Here is a 14,859-nt window from a genome sequence, read left to right on the forward strand (position 1 = left end):
ATCAAAAATTTAAAAAAATACTTATTTAATTTGATTGATAAATCTTAAATATATGATAAATCTTGCCAGATGGTAAATATTTAAATGTGCAGATTAATTAAGAGTTTATAAATTTTTCTATTTATAGTCAACAAATTGGCAAAATTATATTTGTGTAATATTTTTGATAAAAAATTTTTCTATTATATTTCTTTTTTTATACTTAAAGTTTTTGACAGACTGCACAAGTAGAAACTATTATTTATTGTAGTATTATAGTTTTAATCTGGATACTAACGAGTGTTCGGTTTTACGTGTATTTTAATTATTATTATTATTATTAATATCATATTTTATTGGTAATCATTTATTGATCATTGTCGAATTAATAATCATAGCAACGTTCATTAATCATTATATTATTGTAATAACGTAGCTGAATTGCTAACGATTGTTTTACAAATGTACGAATTTTAATAGTTTGTGATTTATGTTCATATTTCTTCTATGTATTATTTTCATTACTACTTTCAATCATATTCCGTTATTTATTATTCCATATGTATTGTAAGAATTTATTTAGATCTGTGTTTAACATTTGTATGAGCTTGTCATTTAAAGGATAATTTATACGCTCAACTACTCATGTATTAAAGAATTGATAAATAAAGTTTTTTTTTAAATAAAAAAAATTTTAATTTCAATCATCAAGAATTATTCTATTCATTGCAATAATTACGTAAAAAATATTTTTGTCAGACAAACTAATGAAGAAATTTCTAAAAGATTAAACAAATTACTTAATAATAATTTTTTATTAATGAATAAATATAATACAAACCTAGTAAAATTTATTATAATTATTACAGGTCATGAATTAACGTGTTCTAAAATTCCTTGTCTTACCAAAGGTTCACACTGCGCTCTGGGAAGCAAGTGATGAGTATTTTCTTTAAGCATTATGACTTGGCCATCATCCAACTCGAATCTTCCATAATCAACTAGACATCTGACCTATAATTATTGACCCAGAATTAATGAATTGCTCAAAAAGTCAACATACTTATTTCGTACATTAATATTTTTTGAATTGTTTGACTATTTGTCTCGTCATTAACTTGTGAATTATTTTTACAGAGCAAATAATAAAATTTTAATTCTTAAAGAATAAATTCTTTTAAGTTGATGGTAAGAATAAATAGTTTATACGAACCTCAATAAACAATGATTTGGGTGGTACCATATCAACCGTAAGATTAAGACCTTGGTTATCTCCAATGGACCTCATGTAAGTGGCCAGAGATTTATTGTAAGCTTTGAACCACTCAGTTTCTAGGCTTAGCATATTAGTACTTATTTCTCGTGGTAAAATGCTACCAAATTCCCAACGTGCTTGTCTGAGTCTTCGCATTCGGTTGTAGACGTACGCTAGGAGACATCTTTTGTTGCGGTGTAAAGCAACGTGTCTGAGCTGTACTGACATGAAAGGTGATGTTGAATCATCTGACTCAGATACCGTCATATTTCTATAAATTAAAAATTAATTAATTATTGAAATAATTGTCAATAAATAAAACGGTGAATGTAATTGAATATAACTTACACATCCTCTAGATTGGCATTGTAAAGTGAGTGCATTTCATCCATGACTTTACGAACCGAATTTTCCTAAATGAATAATTAAATAACTAGTTCATTAGTAAATTAACAATAAATAATTTGAGAAAAAAACATGTGTAACAAAAGGTTATTTACTTACATTAAAAGGTTTTATATCTTCTGAAAGATCTAATTCACTAATAAGTTTTAATGCTTCTTTTCCAAACATTTTAGTCACAAAAACACTTATTACTTCGTATTTTATTGAATAATAAACAATAATTAGCTGCGTTTGTTTATTGTTGTCGTATAGAACACAGGGTTGCCCGGCAAAAAACAGGTTGTTGTTTTTTTGTGGGGATTGTGGGGATCAATCGACCGTAGATCAAAGTTGTGATCTTTATTACCGATATGAAATTGAAATAGGTGCGAGCGAACACGTAAAAATAAGTCAGCGGGATTTAAAATAAATCAAATTAATTTAATAAATAATGACATTAAAGTTAGCAGTGACTAGAAAATTTTTTAATTTTTTTTAACAAAAAAATTTGCTCCAAAAAATTATTTTTAAAAAATTGCATTTTTAATTTTTTAAAATTTCTACACGTCAATTATTTTATATTTTTTATTTGCCATAATTTATTTGTTAAGGAAAATTTTAAAAATTATTAAATATCTGCTAAATTTATTATCATGAGATAAATATGATGGATAAAAAATTTTCAACAAAAATAATTATTAATACACTGACCTTGATTCTGTCGAATTCTGATTTATTCTCTGTAATCTTATTACCAAAATAAAATACCACGAGTCATTACATTTTTATTTATCCTTCCACTCCTTATTTATCGAAAATTAATTAAAGTATTGAATAACATTGAACAATTGGATAATTAAATGAAACCGAATTTGGTGTGTTTAAAAAAACAACAAGATTCAAGTAAATATCCAGCAGTAGTAGCGGCTTGTCTGGTAGTTGGCATCTGACCCGTCACCTGCAGTTAATCATGCGCACTAGTTTTCTCCCGCGCGCATGCTGATTGGCTAGTTTATTATACTCTCCGTTGATTCAAAATTTGAATTTGTAATGCAGTTTTCTTATTGGTCGAAAGAAAAAGTATTGACCAATCAAGCTTCAGCTTTATGTATGCGGCTTCTCGAAGAGTCTCAACGCTGTGATACCATTTTCTCACAAGTTGCCATGGAGTAAACATAGTGTCCGGAGGTTAAATTAATTATTTATAAAAATTAAGTTAGTCGACATTTAAAAATCAAAAAAAAATTTTTTTATTGAAAAAACGACCACAAAAAAAAAAAAAAGAAAAAAGAATTGTCATTTGTTGAAAATTTGAAAAACTGTAAGTTCAATTTTAAAAAAATATTTTTTTGTTCTAATTTAATTATTAAAAAAAAAAAATCAAAAAATTAAAAACGTCGGCTAACTTTAGTATCATTAATTATTCTCGGATAAAAAGAGTCATCACACCGAAATTAATCACCGGCTTAGTTAATATTAGTTATAGTATCGTATTAAATAAATTAGTTGAATTTATTTTTATTTATTTTTTGCTAGCTATCGAATTCATTTTTATTGCATATATCTGCATGTAAAATTGTGAGTCAGTCAAATATATTTTTTTTAGTAGTCAGATAATTTAAGAGTAAGTGAGTGAGTGAGTAAGTGAGTCAGTATTTTGTAGTTGTTTATTATCGATTAATATGTCCAAGTGTAAATATAATATCCAGTGTTCAAATTTTTATCAAAATCGCTGGATGAAAAGAGCAACAATGTCAGCCATCTTGTGTGCTCGGCCGTAATCATCACTGCTGCCGCCAAATTAGCGAGCCATCGGCTGGTAAGTCTACTTTTGATTTCTTTCTACTCTATTTATCAACATGTTGTTCTGGTTATGTGCTACTGTCATGTTGACAGTGTCATCACATATTTTTGTCATTATTAAATTATATCTATGTATTGTTCTGTGATATAAATATGTTACTGCAAAAACTTTAATGTATACATTCGCGTATTTGCAAAAACAAAAATTGAATTTATAATTATTATAGTTTGAAAAATAAATATGAAAATGACTGACATCGTGTGTAAAATTTAAACTCAGCAATTTTTTGCTATATTTTATTTTAAGAGTAATTAAATCTTAAAAATTTTGAAGTAAGTAAAACAGATCATTTGATAATTATTTATATTCAAAAATTTAAAATAATAATAATGATAATTGTTTGTTTTTCAGTCAGATAATTTATTGCGTCTTTGGAGATCAAGGATTTGTTTAATTTAGTAGCAGATGTCAGTTGTTTTGATATTTTTTTTTCTAATAAATTTGAATTTGTAATTAAATATGTATATTTAAGACTTAGCAAAAAATAGATCAGTTAGATACTTATTAAATCAAAAGTAATATTATTTTTATCAATAATAATATCTGTTTATTAAAATCTCAATTTTAATAGCATTTAGAATACTTTGTTTTTAAATCAATTTTCAATTCAGGATATAGGCACAATATCTTTGGCATTGATCACGAAACATCATTACAAAGGTATTTGATTTCGTAAATACGAAAGAATGTCATCGGTTCCTTTGACCAATATAGCTTGGCGTGGTTGTTTGAAGCAATTCCCTGACAGCAGCAGAGCCCTGTATAATTAAAATAATTAGAAGCGTTGAAAGAATCTAAACAAGCAGTTTTAAATACAGTAAATATATGCAAAGCTATGATCTGATAGCAATTATGGAACAATAAAATTCTTTACCACACTCGATGAGGTGACAACGGGATGGTGATTTGCACTGAGCGTAACAATTACAACATGCAATGATATGCAATGCTTGGGATCCAACATCATAACATTCATATTACTGATGGCTTACATATCAACTATATAGGAGAATTAACAAATAAACAACTAAAATACCGCACTTAAAAGTAAACGAGTCTAAAATTCGTAAGACATTTAATAATTAGCGTTTTTTAAATAATTCAATTGATTTTCATTTGAACAATAATCATGCACAATGAGCGAGAATTAAAATTTTTTTTGGTCAATTTTTACCTTATATTTGTTTGGTTTCCCAGTTCGGGAGGTATATGTCCAATGTCATTATTCGACAGATCTAATTTTGCTAATCGTTTTAATTTAGCAAACGACGATGCGTCTATTTCTTTTACGCGGTTATCGTGAATAATTAGTATTTCCAAATGACTTATTTTATAGATACATTCAGGTACAACCGTAAACCTAAAAATGAATTATTATTTTCAACACAGAAAAAAGAAAACAGGAATAATTACAGTATAAAATGTAAAATCGGTCCCGTCGTAATCAAAACTAGAAAAATTACAGTTTGAAATAACATTTTTCTAAGTTCAATTTTTTAATTTAATTTTCAAAGCTTTCAATGTAAATATTACATTCTATAATGTAATTCTTATAAAATCTGTAATAATTACAATCTGAAACTGTAATTTTTCGAGTTTTCTTTTTTCCGTGAAGTAGTAAGATATTCAGAAAATAAATAATAATTGACCAAATATTTTTTTAATTTAAAAGTTAAAAATTATTTAATTACTTATTATGTGAAATATTTATTTCTCGTAAAAGTTCAAGCTTTCCAATGCTCTCGGGTAGATTTGTCAATTGATTTTTACTCAAATCCAAGTATCTTAAACGACAGCACAGCTCACCGATCCACTCGGGCAATGACGTCAACTGATTGCAGAATAATTTCAAATCTTCAATAGACTTTATTAAATTCAATTTATCCGGCAATTGTGTAAGTCGATTGCGACTTAAATCAACACACGTCACTTTAGCTTCACTTGCATCTTCCAAAACGATATCAGGTATTTGGTCGAGATTCTGAGCTGCCAAACTCAGTAATTTCGTGTGCTTCATCATGTACCTAAAATTTTTTAATTAAAAATTTTATTTTGAATTCATATTTTGAATATTTATTGCTCTAATATTACTAACTTATCAGGGCCAGGAATCATAGCCGGACATGGTGATGATGATCGATTTAATTCAATAGACTCGGAGTCAAAGCCTTGCCTCAAGTGTCTTAAAATTCTCGGTGTTCCGCATTGAATAATATCTCTTCTTACATTTTTAATTTTATTACCATCAATGATGAGATGCTTCAAATTTGGCATTACACATAGTGAATTCGATACGCTGTGACAATAAACAAATTATATAATGAGTAAATATTATTAGATTGAAATAATAAAAGTAAAGTAGACAAACATACAAAGTTAGTTTGTTGAAGGATAAGTCAAGTCGTTCTAAATTGAGTAGGGTAATGATGTCATCAGGGATTGTTTCTATTTTATTATTAGACATTACCAGAGATTTTAATTGTCCAATACCTTCTAAACATTCCATTTTTAATTCCTAGACAAATCAGCGACATGCAAAAATTATATATTCCCTTAAATTATTTATATATTTTAAATCATTTGAAAAAAAAAAAACATGCACCCTTATTTACGTACAGTGATTTGGTTGTTAGAAAGGTAGATTTCACGTAAAGCAGTACACCCAATCACATCAGGAAAGACAGATAAATGATTATCCTGTAGATTAAGAATCTCGAGTTTTCTCATTTCACCCAAAGGAGGAGTTACTTCCAAGTGATTAGAACTTGCATCAAATTTTTTTAAAACTATCAAATAATTTTTTTGTTAGTAGAGAAAGAAATAATTTTTAAGATAAAGTTGTTCCACAATTTTTTTTTATAGTGTATTAAATAACTACTTGTTTGTTAGTATTTGAACTCTGAACAATAAAACACACCTCTCATGCTCATAATATCCGGTGGTAATTCTATCAACAGATTGTGACTTAAATCAAGTTTACATAGCCGTACCAGGTATCCCAATCCAACAGGTAGTTTCGCGATATTATTATATGACAGATTCTAATTAAAATAGTAACGATAATAATTATTTATCAGTTATCCTAATTACCATTATTTATTTTTGATGAATTAAATTTGAACTCACTAATGTCTCCAGCATAACAAGATCGCCAATTGATGGGTCTAACTCTTGAATATTATTGTGAGATAAATTCAGGTGACGTAAATTCTCCAATGTAAATAAATTAGTATTTATTTTGTTTAAATTATTGTGAGATAAATTTAATTTTCTCAGCTTAGATAAAGTTTTTAATGCGTCAGGTAATTCTTCAATCAAATTATCGTGAAACTGTAATTAAAATAATCGTGTTTAAAAGAGATAATATTTGTAACTATAAATATGATAAAAAACCTTGAAGTCGTTAAATTAATGTCTGACATTGAAAAACCGTAAATTCACAGGATTTATTATAAATTTAGATACAATATATTTACTTACGTCTAAATCAATAAGATCAGATAAATTTTGAATTTCTGGATCAATGGTTGTTATACTATTTGAACAAAGGTTCAATGTTTTTAGCAGTTCTTGTTCCCACCAACGATCTCGGTCATCATCGAAATCCAAATTCATATGCAGCTCTTCGATCTCTTCTTTTGTTAAGTCGTTTAACGTCCATACTCTTTTAGGCACTTGTTTACAAAAAATTTATTTATGTAAATAATGAATAAATGTTAGATAAAAATTACTGAAAATGATTGTAAAAAGCATTCACCTGTAGCTAATCCCCTTGAAGATAAATTAAGCTCGCCAGTTTTCCTCGCAGTGATAATAATCCGTTCAGACAATTCATTATTGTCGTCTTTCTTTGTTCTCGGCTTGAAAACAGCTAGATGGTTTACAAACTTCTTACGTTTATCGACATTTATTTTACGTTTTTCAACACTCATTTTTGTTTTTATTGCACTCGTCACTGTCAACTTATTTGTGATACTGATACTACGTGTTTTGCAATCACTTTAATACGCAATGAGCTGTGTGAACTACTGTCCATGACAATCGTAGGTAGTTTGAGTAACTAACTCCGCCCGTGAACTTGGGTTCTAAATAAATAATACTAACATAAGGTGCGGGAAGACATAGTAGACTGAGTGACGACGTAAGTTAATCAATACATGTTTCATAATATGTTACGTTACTTTTACTACGTGTAAATTTATTTTGCTTTGTTTGTACTGTCTGTCGGCATATTCCCTCTTAAACAAATTTAATTACATTTAATTATATAGTTATAAATACATTTTAATTTTGAAAAAATATTACGAGTCATTTCCAAGTTATTGATTGGTTTCATATTGAAGACTCAATTACTTGAATTAAAAAAAAAAACATACTAAGGATTTCTACTGTTGATAATAGCGTTTTCTTCATCAATTTACTGAAGAGTAACATATGTAGGACAAATCGAGAAGTATATTAACAAATATTGTATAAAATAATATCTAATTAAACAACTTTTGATTTTTCATTCATCTCAATTATAATTATGAGTTTTAAAATTAAATTTACTCATTTAGTTATAATTTTTTTTATCAACTTAAAAACTCAATTTAATTATAAAAAATCCATACAATGAAGAATTTTTATTAATTTAAACGCTTGTCACAATTTAAGTTTATTTATAATTGATTGTATGTTGAATATTTAATTTTTATGAAAGCTTTATTTCATTAGAACAATAGAATTTATTACAAAGTCAGTTTGGTCTAACTACCATGAAGAAATTTAAACTGCAAAACAAGATAAAAAAGTTTAAAGAACGATAATTGGTAAAAGTTAAGTGCAAAGGTATGATGACGAAGAAATGGAAGGAAAAGTGACTTTGCGTGATAGCTCATGCTACTTTCGCGTGTCGAATTCTGATTTGCTTTGTTGAATCAAGTATATACCGTAGCCCTATCGCGTTTAAAAGCAAATGGGTGGTTGCATTTTTGTATTTTCTTATATATCTACACATAAATCTAGGGGCTCCAACTATTCTTTCATTATGAACCCCTTCCCCTTCCCCTATCCGACGATAAAATTGCTGATGCAATTTGAATCCACTATGTAATATTGTAAGTTAACCACCAGCACCGCTATATCTATTAATTGACTTTTTAACACGATAAAACGATTGATGGAAAGTACGATGATGTTGCTTCTTTGGTTAATTTAAAAATTAAACTATTTCTTTGTATTGTTGCGACTTAATAACATTCGGGCGTTGTAATTTATTTGAGCACTTAGTCATAACTTTTTTGGCCGATCCTTATTTTTTCGACCTTCTTGGCTCGTTCCTTGAAATATTCAACGACTTAAAGGTAACGACTTAACGACTATACCAATTTAGATATTGAAATATATATGAGTTGTGGGTAATTTATCAAGCCATTTAACATGTCAAAACAGGAACTACTGAGACATTGGCAAATTGAACACCTTGCGCCCACAAAAGACATTTGTAGCAGATTTACATTGCGATAGTAGTTAAATTAGTTTCATCAACTTTTTCTTCACTGGTTAGATCTGAAATCGCGTGGTCGTGATTTAGACTCATTCAAAATTACTTCGCTTCATGGATATGTTTATGTATACGTATAAATATAAGTATAATATATGTATATTCATACACCTGTGAGTTTGTATGTGTATATTTATTCATGTGGGTAAATATATATATATATATATATATATATATATATATATATATATATATATATATATATATATATAAATGAAAAATACCAAGAGAAAATTTTCGTAGAACGTGACTCTAATGGTGGCTTTCGTGCATTTGGGCAACCCTTATTTTCTTTATCCACGAAGACGTACAAAAGCAGAATGAGAATTGACGTGGTGCTTCATTCTTGTTGGGCCGATGAACTGACATCTGCGTTTCCCACAAGACTCTATATATATGTAAACGCAAATCAGTTCTCTCATACAAATATATATGAATAAACACATATATTTGTATGACTTTATTTAAGTTTATTATCTTACATGTTCTCTGTTAAATTTTAATTTCCTTTTCGTAGCTTATTCATATTATTTTTCTCATACGATTTTTATTTATATTGGACGAAATTTATATGGCTGCCCTAGTTTTGAATATTGGAATTTGAATACTTCCTTAGGGACACTGAGACGACCGGCGTGTGCTTTGCTCTGATTCCTTATTACGTTTTCATTTCTTTACGGCGGTAAGAAACGATATTTTTTAAAGTTTCTTTGAATTATTATTTGTTGAACTATAAATGTCATGAGATTCTTGTGAATATAAACAACTCTTGAAAATTTATATATTTTTTGTCATTTATTTCTGTCGGAGTAGTAAATATTGAATTTAAATGTCTACACATCATGTACAATCGCGGTTACCAATTTCGTCAGGAATATCAAATTTACTTTATTCAATTACGTCGGCATGTATTTTTGGGCTTTTCATTTTTAATTATAGTTACGATATCGAATTAAGAGTAGGTCATCAGACTATTGCATTTGTATATTAAGAACATGAAATGGATTATCTTTAGTTATAGTTTATCAGCAAGACGGTTTATTTATAGATCTGTATGCATAATTATTGGCTTACAATCTATTTTCATATCAGCTTGAACACCATAAATAATACTGCTTTTAATCGCCATATTGACAATTAAATATCAGACAGCTGTCTTAAAATTGGTAGAATCAAAATTACGTTAGCTATTACCATTATAAGCAATTTCCCGTACTTATTAATTTTGCCGAGCAAACTGGTTAATTAGCGCTCCCTGTAATCTCAACATTCTAATGTTCCATCCACTGTAATTTAATCTTTTAATTCATTATTCGATAAATTCTAAGAATTGAACTCTTAATTTGATCGTTAAATAATTAAAGATTAAACTTGAATATTTAAACCAACAAAATAGTTATCTTCATTGATTATTTATTCTCATTGAACTAAATGTAATTTGAAGAGATAAATTCTAAAATTTAACTCGATTCATCGTTTGAGTCATTATGCAAACACGTGTCGCGATGTGCATATGCGTGGGTAAATATGACTCGAGTATTACGGGGGGGATTTAGCAGACGTATTCTCTGTGTTCAATGACGTAAAGCTACTTGCAGATTTAGAAAAGAAATCCTCGATAGGGTAAAGGATGCAGTGTAGCATAAGACTTATAATCACGCCTACGTGTCAATTTTTGTGCATACTGTGACTGCATTGGTACAGATCAGAGACACGTGCTATCTTGTCTTACGTAGGCAATCCCTTCTCATGACGTATACCCTTTCAATTCACTTGGCAATTTAATTGTTGGAGTTTGGGAACATTTTTTATTTTTACTCTTCTTACCTATGTAAAGCTATTAAAAATATCGAATTTCCAAAACAATAACTATTCAATAACCATTTTAGCAACATCCACTTTACAATATTTCTATCTGATTGTTTTGTAAATTGTAGAAAGTCACAGAAATTGTTAAGGAATTATTGATTCGTTATTGATGAAACAGAAATTAGATTCAAGTTTCTGAATATACTGATATTTTACAGCAGCAGCACTGCAGTATTAGCAGCAGTAGTATGTTTATACAACTGTTTTTTCTCTCTTTTTATTGAACGTTACTCTATCCAAGATTATATTCAAACTGATTCAGAGAGTGGTGTACACTCTGAACCCGTGGGATATCGAAATAAACCAGTTTTAGATATTCCAATAGATTCGGTGAGTGACGTATACACCCACAGGTGAATACTCTCTGTGTGACAAGAAGAGAAGATTGGATATGGCAATACGAATTGAACAGTTGAAATAGTATACATCTATACACGTTATTTGTATTTGAATGTTCATATTTGTTGAGTATGTACACCTATAACACACACAATATACTTCCGGTTCAATTTTTTCTTTTGATGGTTTTAGCGTATCAGCTTGATATGGTTATAGCTAAGCCAGAAAATCGTGCTTGTTTTCTTGCAAATTAATTTGGTAATAATTCAACAAGAATTTTGTGATGTTTAATTAAAAAGATCACAAATATTTCGATTTTATATTGATTTCTTTTATTGAGAACTGACTATACTTTTACATTAATTTGATCGGTACAAAAGTCGGTAAAGGTCAGGTATAAAGGCGCTCGGCGACCGTGGTCAGAGGTTTTGTCAGTAATTGTTTTGTTCGATTTTTAGTCAAAGTATCGTCAGTCAGAGAGTGCACTTCTGGGAAGGGTATTTCCGTTTTTGGTTGGTGGAAAATAACTGGAGTTGAGGAATTGTTGTTAAATTAAAGGATTCTGGAGAGGGTATTATTTATTTAAAGAAGGGTTGTTTAAACTAAGTGTGAGAAGATTGTTAAATTGGAAAAAGTCTGGTCGCCATCTGATAAACAGATGGGTTGTAAAATTTGTCCGTTTGTGTCGAAGGTTAGTCTTAGTCATTAAAGGGATTATTTGATAATGGCAACTACTTGAGTTTGACTGTCATAAATTTCCGAATTTTAAGTTTTATTACGTCTTAGTTAAAGGTCTGTCGAATATTTCAAAAAACATGAGTAAACTTGATAGTATAGTACAATTTTTTCATAACATAAAAAACTAAGATACATAACTAAACAGTGCTCATTCTAACGAATTATTATAATTCAATGTAAATAGTAAAAATATAAAATGGTACATATTGAATTATTTATTTATTCGGTATACACAAACTATATTAATATATTTCTGTTAAAAAGTATTAAAATTGATCATTTTTATTATTTACTAATGTTAGTTATTTTTATATTCATCCGAGAGAAATTAAAAATTTCATTTCGTAACGACGTAGAATAAGATAAATATATAGTCATTTCTTTTTATTTTTTTGTCGGTCTCGGTGACATTTTATCGGAGGGTTGAAATGCGACATTTACACACGCTCGCTTTTACTTTTTTTATTTTTATGAATGTACTTTTCCGCTACAATAGCATACGCAGGATGTTTGCAGGATAGAATATACGCATTTTTTTTTATTATCATTGCTTTGTTTTCCCTTTTCTAAATTCATTAGTATTAAAAATCACAATAATATACATTAAAGAGTGAAATAGTTTATACATTTCAACTACTCAGAATTTATTATAATATCTAAATTGTACTTCATTGTGTAAAAATTATTAATAACCACTGTTAAAATAGTATCTTAAGATTCTTATTTAAGCTATCGAATTTCGTTATCAGTTATTAAAGTCATTTATGATTTAGAACATTAAAAGTAACTTTTGCTGAAAGGATCATGAATACATTTTATGGTATTATTAATGACTTCTGATATATTGAGATTCACTATATGAAATATTCAAAACAATCGTCGATATCGGCCTTGATGAGTTTCGCATTTGATTCATGAATAATTTGTATTAGTTAATTGCTATCGTTTTCAAAATATAAAAGCTATATTTGATGTGATGAAATTTTATTGTAACAAATTTCGTTAAATATTTAAAAATATTCCTTTCTGAACCTTTTGAATTTCTTATAATAGTTTTTAATTTAAAATTTCTAACAACAAATTAGTTTTTCTTACTACACCGGTCGAAAGTACGGGGTTCCCGCTGCGATTTCACGGCAGAAAGCCTCAGTTTTATGCCGTGATCAAGTCGTGCATGCGCCCTACGACGGGGAGCCGAAATAATGTATTCATGCACTGACAACGAGACACGAGGCGGCAGAAAGTCCGAAAGTCGGTAGTCGCGCTCACTCTATTATTTATGTTTATAAGCCTAACCTTACTTGTGATTGTTATGAATGTATCTGTCTTGTTATGTGTCGATGATTTTAGATTGAAACTAAGTTAATTAGAGAAAATAAATATTTATTTTTCTCATCTCCGGGCGGAAAGCGTCAACTTTCGTCCCGCTGCGCTAAACGAAAATGCCGCTTTCCGCCTCCGTCAAGGAGAAAAATAGTATACACACCACGGGCAATAAATAAGAAAGCCTCAGATCACATGTTTATTGACCTTGGCTTCGACTCGGACAACAATTACATGTGATCTGAGACATTTCTTATTTTACTGCCCTAGATGTGTAATATACTATTAATGAAATGAGACTTATTAAATATTTAAATTACAAAAAAAAACAAAAAATATTTTTTATTCTGATAGATATTTTCAAATAAATAAATTCATTATTGAACAAATAATTATTTAAAAAAATACACAAACAGATTTTTTTCTTGATTTTTTTTTCTATGCATTTTACCATTATTTCATTTTTTTGTTTTTTTCTATTCTTAAAATCAGAGTTAATTTATAATATATTTATAACTTTAAATTTATTAAATTAAATTAAGATCTTTTCTCAAAAGAAAGTAGTAATATGATAGATTATAAATTAATATCTTTATTGACAGGTGTATTTGATGCCTGCCCCCCCGACCAGCAGCACTCGCTTCGCTCGTGCCGCAAATGTCGGGGGCGGGCATCAATTTTTTTTAGTAGCTAAGCAAGGAGGGTTTGACCCCCGATAAAATAGATTTCTGCAGTACGGACATTTGGGTTTCTGCCTTATCGACGGTTGTTGTTGGTGTTTCTGCGACATTGAAGGTCGTTTTTTTTGTGTTCCTTTTTACCGGCTGTTGGGGATTGTGCATCGATTTTTATCGACTGTTGAGGATTATCATTGATTTGGTGATCGATTTTTACCGACTGTTGGGGGATTATCATCGATTTGTTGATCGATTGTTTGAGGTCAAAATGCTACCACCCAACAGCAGAGCTGATACCTTTGCCGTGTATCAGCTTTGGTGTTGATGTGATATGCACTTATTTAATGTGATGATGAATTTTGTATATATTCAAATGACTTGTGGTATAAGTATATGCGATAAAGTTCGATACTTACGCCGCTCTGGTGGGATGAAATGGAGGTGTAGGTATTGAAGTTTATTTATCGATTTGAGGTAAGTTTTTGTCGATAGTTTGATGTCAACTGGTGATCTATGTTATCTACTGCAGGGTATTGTTAACAGTCGGTTTGATACCGAATGATGTTCTGTTTTATCGATGTAGGGGTAAGAGTTTTTTGAATTTTAACGTTTTTTAGCCCCTCCTCTCTCGATTACATCATATTTTTACGTCATCCGACAAGTTTGAACCTGTTTTTTAGCGTCGTCATCGTGAATTTTAACGTTTTTTAAACCCTCCTCTTTCGATTACATCATGTTTTTACGTCATCCGACAAGTTTAAACCTGTTTTTGGCGTCGTCGTTGGGAGGGGATCCTTGTGGGGGAGTTATACTTAATTGCCTCCAAATTTCAGTCCTCTGCTTGCAATCATTATGTGAAGTTATCTCTTAAACGAATTGGCTGAAA

At 29.3% G+C, this 14,859-nt stretch overlaps 3 protein-coding genes across 4 annotated transcripts in view; 1 reads left to right on the forward strand and 2 right to left on the reverse strand.

Moving 5' to 3' along the window:
- Positions 1–815: 815 nt before the first annotated feature.
- Positions 816–1,943, reverse strand: LOC123275249 (DNA replication complex GINS protein PSF1-like). The gene is made up of 4 exons (XM_044743239.1): positions 1,739–1,943; positions 1,583–1,647; positions 1,193–1,505; positions 816–993 (listed from the first exon to the last, which is right to left on the reverse strand). The coding sequence occupies exons 1-4, from the start codon at positions 1,805–1,807 to the stop codon at positions 850–852; spliced, it is 591 nt and encodes a 196-aa protein (XP_044599174.1). The 5' UTR covers positions 1,808–1,943; the 3' UTR covers positions 816–849.
- Positions 1,944–3,419: 1,476 nt separating this feature from the next.
- Positions 3,420–14,859, forward strand: part of LOC123275413 (neurotrimin-like) — a 129,662-nt gene continuing 118,222 nt past the window's right edge. The window contains exon 1 of the mRNA XM_044743518.1: positions 3,420–3,437. The gene's annotated coding sequence lies outside the window, so the exon portion shown is untranslated. The remainder of the gene's footprint in view (positions 3,438–14,859) is intronic.
- On the reverse strand, positions 4,004–7,624 carry LOC123275412 (leucine-rich repeat-containing protein 40-like). Of its 2 annotated transcripts, XR_006511679.1 has the most exons (11): positions 7,240–7,624; positions 6,963–7,156; positions 6,609–6,812; positions 6,400–6,523; positions 6,099–6,268; positions 5,855–5,997; positions 5,578–5,778; positions 5,174–5,506; positions 4,657–4,842; positions 4,357–4,481; positions 4,004–4,240 (listed from the first exon to the last, which is right to left on the reverse strand). XR_006511679.1 is itself a non-coding variant. In XM_044743515.1 (10 exons), the coding sequence occupies exons 1-10, from the start codon at positions 7,412–7,414 to the stop codon at positions 4,135–4,137; spliced, it is 1,836 nt and encodes a 611-aa protein (XP_044599450.1). In that variant the 5' UTR covers positions 7,415–7,623; the 3' UTR covers positions 4,004–4,134. The 2 variants fall into 2 exon arrangements, 1 of the variants encoding a protein (XP_044599450.1); XM_044743515.1 differs by lacking the exon at positions 4,357–4,481 and having other exon boundaries at positions 7,240–7,623.

The sequence above is a fragment of the Cotesia glomerata genome, linkage group LG1 (genome assembly GCF_020080835.1).
Source record: "Cotesia glomerata isolate CgM1 linkage group LG1, MPM_Cglom_v2.3, whole genome shotgun sequence".
NCBI classification, from domain to species: Eukaryota; Metazoa; Arthropoda; class Insecta; order Hymenoptera; family Braconidae; genus Cotesia; species Cotesia glomerata.